Below are 8,892 nucleotides of genomic sequence, written 5' to 3'. Positions count from 1 at the left end.
TCATTGTAGCCATGACATCCTTTGAGAAAGACCCCGCTCAACTCTCCCTTCCAGAGAGAAATCAGGGTCAGGGTTGACTAATTGTTGTTTTCCTCTGCCGGTCATATTAATAGTGACCTTGGGGAACTCATCTTGTTGAATTGCAGGTTTCTTCTTGTTGAAACGCCTCATCTTGGGTTTTGACGCTTCAGTGGAAAGTCTCTGAAATACGGAGACTCTTGTTGGCTTGGTTTTAGAGCAACTGCATTCTGTCAACACTGCCTTAATGAGTCTCTCGCAAGCGCAATGAGACTCATCTTCTCGGGCAATTCTTTTTCGTGATTTGTTATTTTGATAGTACAGCTCATCATTATAGTGATTTGAGCAACATATCTTTTGTTTTTGAACCTTGTTAACATGCACAGGACGACTGGTTGTCACCTCTGGGCGATCCAAGGTTAAATTTTTAACTCCACCCCCTTGCGGGAGTGGAATCTTCATTGGTCACAAACGAGAATGAATTGGTATTTTCTCGTTTTGGACTTGTACAGTTCTGACATGAGGGTATTTACGACCCCTTGCATAAGAAACCATCAAGGGTTTATTCACTGGATCCGAATGTCCTTCGATTGGGGTTTTGCCTCGATCGTCGGCAGCCATTGTGATCTTAAATTTTGATAAATCTGGGCTAACCCAGGGTTTCGCCGGTGATGCAGTAGACGGACCCGGAACAGATGCTGACGGAGTTGAAAGGGAGATCTTGTTAACTTTCACTTGGCCGCGGCAGAGATGAGCGTCACGGCTGGATAAATTGCCACGGCAGTCATGACTGTCGCGATTGTATGAAGTGCCGCAAATTGCCACGGCAGTCATGACTGTCGCGATTGTATGAAGTGCCGCGGCAGTGTGGGCTGCCGCGGTTGCATGAAGTGTCGCGGCAGTGTGGACTGCCGCAGTTGGAGATTGAACTCCTCCTCCGTAGTTATTGATCATCTTTGGGCTTAGGAACCCAAACTTTGCAGTCCTTCGGTGGCTTTTCATACACCATTTCCTTCTTGTTTCCTTGCGTTTGTTGACGAAGGGCACGGGCACGAGCGGCCTTCATCTGACGCTTTTGTATACGTTCTTTAAGGGTCGAATGAGCCCTTTTGATAAGAGTACACTCTTCCGTCGTAAGTTTTGCAGAAATGCGATTAGTTTGCCGTTGAGGCAACTGAACCACTTTATGCTTCCTTGACTCTAGGTCTGCATAGTAATAGACCTCGTCGGTCTGTTGTAAGGCCTTAACCAATTGACGAGCACGGCGCTGACGTTGTCTTTGACGAGCTCTTTTCGTCATTGTCGGCTGGCCATGATTCAATGACTCCTTAATTGGTGCAGAGTCATTTGGAGCAGAGATGTTGCAGGTAGATTCCTTAACAACGATCGGGCAAGAACTTTCATCTGCGGTCTTCATTGGCATTGCAGACTTGAAAGTTTTCTTGGAAGATGAAACCTTCCTATACTTACGAGGTGAGGAAGGTTTTGAGGATGAGGATGACAGGTACTCCTCAATTTTCGCCTGATCAAATTCATATTCGATCTCTTCATTGATCACGATCTTGATCGGTTGCGACACTGCGGCCTCGGCAGCGAGGCCGCTGGCTCCCACTGTGGTCGTCAGTTTGTTTTCAGCGAAAGTTGTTTTTATTGTCGATTCCATTAAAATTTCAATCGTTTACAGAAAATTACAATGAAAAATAGGAAAATTACAACTCTCGAGAAAATAACACAGAAATCGTTTATCGAATTCTGTTTTGTGGGACTTTGCCTGTGCCGGGAGTGCTTTGACTCGTGGACCACCGATTCACAGATTGTGAGGGTGTTTAAAGATCATTGCTTCATTTATCGAAGTAGGGATTTGAAGCGAATATCTTATCGATGTAAGATGTTCACTCTTCCAAAGATCAAGTCTGAGCTTAGATCTCTAGGAATCACCAAGTGATGTTTATGAAAGGTGAAAATTCTCTCTCTTCCTCAAAATCACCAAAAGCTCAAGTCTCTATGCCCCAATCTGCTCTCTGTCCTTTATTTTATGTCTAAGGAGGTATTTATAGGGGTAGGAGTGCACAGCAGTGGAAACGTGGATACAATAACTGACCACATGACATCCCTTTGGCCGTGCCAGTCAACACTGCCGCGGCTATTGGCGCATCAGTGTGGACTGCCGCGGCCAAAGGAGCAGTTATAACCAAGTCCCATCGTGCTTGAAACTGTTCTCCCACGACTTTTAACCATTTTTTTCGTGGTTAAACTGCTTGTCCACGTCAGCACACGTTCTATTTCTGATATGCTGTCACGTGGACTTTAAAAAACCATCGTATAACTGCTTTGTAACCGTCGCGGCACACCCCGTAGTTTGCGCGTCATCATGATCTGCCGCGCCTAAGACGCACCATCATGAGCTGCCGCGCCTAAGGCGCGCCACCATGAGCTACTTGGTGTATTTTATCGTTGGTGTATTTTGTCGTTGTATACACATTGTTCTCTTCTTATCCTTGAGTTGTGTTTGGATATCTATGAGCATTTTTTAACGCCTACACGGTACCAAAGAAAACAATAGCATATTAATCCCAAGTTAGCTGAGGATGTCATGAAAAAATTGATTCCTTTAATAATGACATAAATAAGCAAAAGATACACACAAGTAACACTAACCACTTTGTGACCAAAGCATCAAATAAGAAAGGATACTGTCATACAAACTAAAACTTTAATCTCTAGATAACATTAATCCAATGTCCATGTCCTCCAACACCAACAAATATTTTCAGTTACAAAAGAACATCAACAATTCCTGCATCCTATAGTACCATCTTAACCCAAAAAATTAAACTATATATGCTTCAAAGAATATATATTAAAACATAAACTACATAGATACTTAAAGCAAACATATTTTATCAACAAGATGGTGAGATGCGCTTCAAATCTCTTTTGCTGGTTGTACTATTTGTTTGAATCGTGCTCAGAGACATCACTGGTCTTTTGTTGTTGCTGCTGAGATTGCATTTGATAGCGAGATGTTTGTGAAGCTTGCTGCAGCTGTTTTTGCATTTGTTGCTGCATTGAGAACATCTGAGGGTTCAGTTGCATCTGTTGACTCAGGCTGTTTGCTAACTGTGCTTCACCCGTCGCAAGTTTTAGACGTTGAACCTCAGCAGTCAGTGCTTCATTAAGAGCTGCAGGAAATATATACATTATAACATATCATATGTATACTAAAGTTATCAGCTGAACTAGACTACTATTATGATATACAAAAGACATTATTGATCCAAATTTTAAAATCCAAGATATGGACATTATAATTAAATATATGATGCTCATATTTTGATTTATAACATATCATGCATTTGCTATGTATTATAGTAATTTAAGACATTGCAAGTTTGAACAGAGTAAATACAGCCGTGAAATAGAAAAAATAAGCAGTGTTCTCACAAAAATGAAAATATAATATACGAAACTAACCTTCTTCTTTTAAAAAAACTACGTCAAAGCCTTAGCTAAATATCACGTTTTTAGAAATGCATTCCAGTTAGCAAGGAAATATTCTTTACTTTAAAAAAAAAGACAGACAGCATATAGGATCAGAAAATGCATGAAAACAATATGAGTATAAAATTAATGAGGGCGAAGCAGGATGGACAATGAGAAACAAAGATCAAAAAAGGCTGAGGAATAATGTTGGAAAGATAATAAAGTGATAGGGTGTACGTAAAGATAAATATTATGCAACAAATACCAGCAACCTGAACTCAACATGAGCAGGCATAAGTAAAATGGTCAGGGTCAAGGAATTATCAGTAGAGATAATGCAGATTTATAGAAACAGACCACATTGTAATGATAAGTGCAAGATAAACGTAAGTATGATGTATTTCCTAATAGGAACCACCTAACTGGAAGCATATACTACTTCAAATAAAATAATAGGAGACATAGGACATCACTAAAGAGTGAGGGAACACTATGATGCCTTGAATAATGAATGAGCATCTGAGGGGCATGCCTTTTATTTGTTGCAGCACATGAACAGACAAGGATGTAGCTTCAATTAACTACACCACACAAGAGAAAGAAAGTTGGCAGTATTTTGAGGAACATGTGCCCCACATGCCTCATATCCCATCCCCCTAGCCTTCAAAATTGTTCTACAATATTAGATGTCGTAATAAGAATATTATTTGAATTTAAAACATTTGCAATAAAATAGTCAAAAGGAAAAATCTACTCCAAATTTATCTTTAGTCACTGTTATGACCAAATATGAAATAAGTTTGGTTTCTCATACTTGAATGTCTATGATGCGACCAATTTGCAGAAATGGGCACTGCAGAAATAATAATTAGCAAAACGCTTGATATATTAGTATTAAGGTAAGTGTTTTGTTTTCAAAAGAAGCATTGAACTAGACAACATAAACATTTGAGTAATTCAAATTGCATGTACTTTCTTAAATGTTTTTAAGGATCCTCATTTAGATTTAATGGGCTGTTAAACCTCTCAAAGGTTAGAGAAAATCATTTATTGTGAGGTGTTAGAAGCCAAGGTCCATTGTTTACAATATAAAATGTCAGTACAGTGCTAATTTTGAAAAGCTAAAGGCAAGGCCAACTCAGTCATCTAAACTTGGGCCGTGCTAGACAGTATCCAACTACAATCACCAAAGATATACAGTCATTACCAATGGAAAGCTTTTCTGAAGCGAAGTTGATAACTAAATATAACTGTTACCCCAAAACCCAAAATCATTATTAGAATATTCAGATTTATTTAGGGGGAAGGGTTATATTGCAAACAGGTGTCAACTAAGAGTTTATAGTGCCTAATGCCTACCTACAAAATTACATGTTGCACAGTTCATATTGTTAATGAAAATCATTATTCTATCTATACATCATAAAATCCAAAAGAATAAAAAATTACACGGCTTGGAAGTTCCCATCACCCAAATCAAAATAATCAATTATTGATGACTGATATGGGCCAGTCATTTTCAGATCATGAGATTTTTCTATTCATGTGATTTTATTCATGCAGGTTACTACGTTATGGTGGATGGTCCGGATCACCAATATAGATGACCATTGTATATTTTGGCAGGTAGATAAACACTCTTAGTTTGCATCCTATATGTAATATAACCTTTCTATTAAAAACCATTTCACTGATTAAGTAAGATTTAACATGTCACATATCTACATGTCAAACCAACAACAAAATTCCTTTCAGTGATCACCGTACCGTCTCTCATTATTATTAAAAAAAATTAAACTACTCTTAGACAGTTAGGTATCACATGTCTAGGCATTAAGCTTCCAACAGTCAGAAGCTGAAATGTATAACCTAAGAGATCAGACATGCTGAATGGAAATTATATCTTTTTTATAAACTACTGATTAAGATTTCATACAAATTCTTCCAGATTCTTTTGGATCAATTATAGGAATCATTTTTCCTATTAAGTATCATATCCACAGTTAATTCACAGACTTACTATCTTCATCTACAGCATATTAGAATTTATTGGGTTAACTACAAGCTGTCCTAAAAGTAGAACTGGGAAGTCTGGGATCCTATAATTTTTTGCACCTAGATCGGTCTGAAAAATATCAATTACACCGGCTTCTCCCAAATCCTTCATGGTCAGTGGTAGAAATCATGCTTCCTTGTTAAGTATCATTTGATATGCAATCTTCTCACTGTAACATATTTGCTTTCAACTCTTCAGTCTTAACATAAACTCATGTGTGCTATCTAGTGAAATATATCTGGTAGGTGGAATCAAAAAAAAAAGAAGATAGTGCTTTTTTACTTCATTAATATTTGTTTTCCACAAATATAATATAGACGTTGTTCAGATATAAAGACAATATCCATTTCTGGTGGAAATAAAATTCAGTTCCATATACAAAGACATGTATTATTTGATATGACTAGAGATCAGGTAGAAACTTGAGCTCGCCCTTCAGTTTCAGCGCAAGTTTGGCTACATGGTCAAACTGGATTATCACACCTTTCTATGCTTGGTAACATATTTCGAATTATAATCCACCAATAAATAACCTAGGTTATTTTTTCAGGTGGATTATAATCTCATTCTTTCCTTCTCTCTCCACCCATTTTCGAGGGTTTATTTGTCATTTTAGCAAAACAAACGGATTACAAACCATCCATTTTACCAAACGCCTAAAATTTTAATCCACAGGGGTTATAATTTACCATTCTATAACACAAGTCGATTATAACATAGGGTTGCCAAAAATACTATTAATCTCTTTATAAGCTAAAACAAGTTATACAAAATCAAATTAGTTGTTACTGCAAAACAATGCAACTCTAACTAGGTTTTGATCCGTATGGGACCAATTCATGTATGTTTGAATAGTTCGCCTATTATAGGATATATGTTCACATAGTGTGGGTAGTTTATAAGTCATAATCATTTACATTTATGTTTTATGTCATTCTATCAATTCTCGAGTTATGACCTTTCAGAATACTGAGTAAATAAACACATGCTAAGAGAAGTAATATGCATGCTGCTAATATCTAATTACTAGTTCATGTCAACATGTTATTTAGTGCAAGAGGGTATTGTCAAACATAAGTCATGTCATTTTATAGCACTAAAAACAACAGATTACCTGGTTACAGACTAAGACATGCCAGTGATACAAGGTCTCATATTCTCATACTATGACAATATAACATGCAATTTTGAAGGAAAACGAAAAAGGAACATTATTGTTAGTAGTTACCACACCACAGTAAGATACTAACAGACAAATACATATATATATGATCTTTTTCCCCAATGTTCTATCATAAGGATAGATGGTTCAAACTCATCATGGTCCGAGCCAGAAACCTTTAAAACTTGATGATCTTAGTGTTTTATCTTCAATTCAAAAAACCTCCATCGGACCAAATCCCAATATGTTACTTGAACTTGCAACTCTCTCTGGCTTAATGCTTATAGTCTATAACCACATTGTTCTACTTCTCACAATATTGGAAGCTAAGAAACCAACAATTTGAGCTTTAACTAAGTAACTTTGCTTCTGCGGGTTTCAATTTGGGTGATGCTAGAGTTGGCTATCATTTGATTGAGTAGAGTAGATTTGTAAAACAAGTCTATTAGACAATGCAATACATTTGCGTCAGAACCTCAATCACTGTCATTTACAAAAGTATTATTTTTGTTGCAACCATCATGATACTCTTAGATCCATGGAGCCAACGCTTTAGTAATACTGTTGATTTAAAGAAGTATATTACAACAAAATGTTAAAACAAGTTACCATCTCTTAGCTGTGCTTGTTGCTCCATTGCTTGAAGACGAAACTTCAATTCATTGTTCTGACTAGTTAGTCCAGCTGAATCTCTCTATATAGGTTAAAAACAAGGAAACAAATAATTAGAGCAAACATATATTATATGTTTGATGTCCTATATTTCTCTATATCATAAATCACAAATTAGCAATGAATTGCACAATGGAAGCAACTTACCTGCAACAAAGTCAGTTGTGCTGATAATGTGGTCGCTTCTGTCTGTAATGTCTGCACCTTGTGCTCCAATTCTGAGATATACCTCATCTTCCTTTCCTTAGAACGTGCAGCTGATTGCCGGTTGGCTAATATCCTAAAAGCACAAGACAATTTATATCATTTAAAATCCTAACTATTTAATTACACATACAACGTAGCCAAAGTATCCAAAATATACCTCTTAGCTCTCTTAGGGTCAGCCATTGCAATCTCGGCAAGCTTCTCATTAGCCATAATCTTTTTCATCTCTGCACCACTGAACTCCCCATTTCCAAACTCCAAGCTGAAAGTATTAGTAACCCCATCCATCGACCCACTTCGTGAATGCTGACCCGAATTAGGCCCAGTCGAAGGAACCAACTTCGTCGACTCATCCCCAAAATTCAACTTCCCCATGAAACTATCCATTGAAATGCTCCTATTATGTCTTGAACCAGTCAAATTGACAGGTGCCGGGTCCCCAACCGCGCATCTCTTGTTCCCTTCCTTCTTCAACTGCGAGCTACTTCCACTCTCATTCACACTGCTCTCAGCTTCATTCTCGCTACTATCAGCACCATTAGTCTTCGTACCACTAGCCCGGCTGTCTTCTCTCCTATCCTCAGTACCCGATGAGTTTAAAGTATCAAAGCTCTCGAGATTCATGTAAGCACTAAATAGATCATCAGCCACATCCCCTTCTGATTTCCTCTCGACACTACTATCCCCCTCTCGATCCCATTCAGACTCCTGCTTCACGAACGGATTCGAGCTGTTCCCAGACCCAAACACATCTCTCGGCGAGATTAGGTAGTTAAGGTTAGGGCTAGGGCTTCCAATTGAGGAATTGGGCAAAGGGGGCAAAGCAGCAGAAGAGCACTGCTGGGCAGAAACCCAAAGGGTATATCGCTCTGCGACCGCCGATGGGCCTTTCGCGAGAAAGCCATCGCCGGCTGCGCTTTCCAGACGCCGCGCCGCCGCCGCCGCCGCCGGAGTTAGTCCTCGGCGAGCGGCAACGGAGGCGGAGCGTGCGCGCTCCTCCATTTGCCACGTCAGCAGAAGATGACGGGATCGGGGCGTCGCCGGCGACGGTCGCGAACGGCGGGAGATTATCTAGGGCAAAGAACGCGGGCTGAAGAGAGAGATCTAGAGTGAGAGCCGGACCGGGATGAAGTTGTGAGACGACGACGGGAACGAGCGGCGGCGGCGCGCGGCGCATCCGGAGGCGGCGGAAGCCGGAGAGAAGTGGGGGTGGGGCGCGGGATGCCGATCCTCTTTCCGGCGTCGGGCTCGGCGGAAATGGCGGAATGGGCCGCAGGGCTTGAGGCCCACTAAG

At 39.5% G+C, this 8,892-nt stretch overlaps 1 protein-coding gene across 1 annotated transcript; it reads right to left on the bottom strand.

Moving 5' to 3' along the window:
- On the bottom strand, nt 2,695–8,600 carry LOC109832636 (transcription factor VIP1-like). Its single transcript, XM_020400021.1, has 4 exons — nt 7,756–8,600; nt 7,539–7,671; nt 7,329–7,413; nt 2,695–3,200 (listed from the first exon to the last, which is right to left on the bottom strand). Exons 1-4 carry the CDS (start codon nt 8,598–8,600, stop codon nt 2,968–2,970), a joined length of 1,296 nt encoding a protein of 431 aa, XP_020255610.1. The 3' UTR covers nt 2,695–2,967.

Source organism: Asparagus officinalis, chromosome 1 (genome assembly GCF_001876935.1).
Source record: "Asparagus officinalis chromosome 1, Aspof.V1, whole genome shotgun sequence".
Taxonomy (NCBI): Eukaryota; Viridiplantae; Streptophyta; class Magnoliopsida; order Asparagales; family Asparagaceae; genus Asparagus; species Asparagus officinalis.
This window is presented reverse-complemented; position numbering and strand designations above follow the sequence as displayed.

Bases quoted from the DNA above. Each gene is read 5' to 3' on its own strand.
- LOC109832636 (XM_020400021.1), bottom strand. From the start codon at position 8,600: ATGGAGGAGCGCGCACGCTCCGCCTCCGTTGCCGCTCGCCGAGGACTA. The intron at 7,672-7,755 runs GTATATTTTGGA...TTGTGCTTTTAG, and splicing joins GACCCTAAGAGAGCTAAGAG to GATATTAGCCAACCGGCAAT. The intron at 7,414-7,538 runs GTAAGTTGCTTC...TAACCTATATAG, and splicing joins CACAACTGACTTTGTTGCAG to AGAGATTCAGCTGGACTAAC.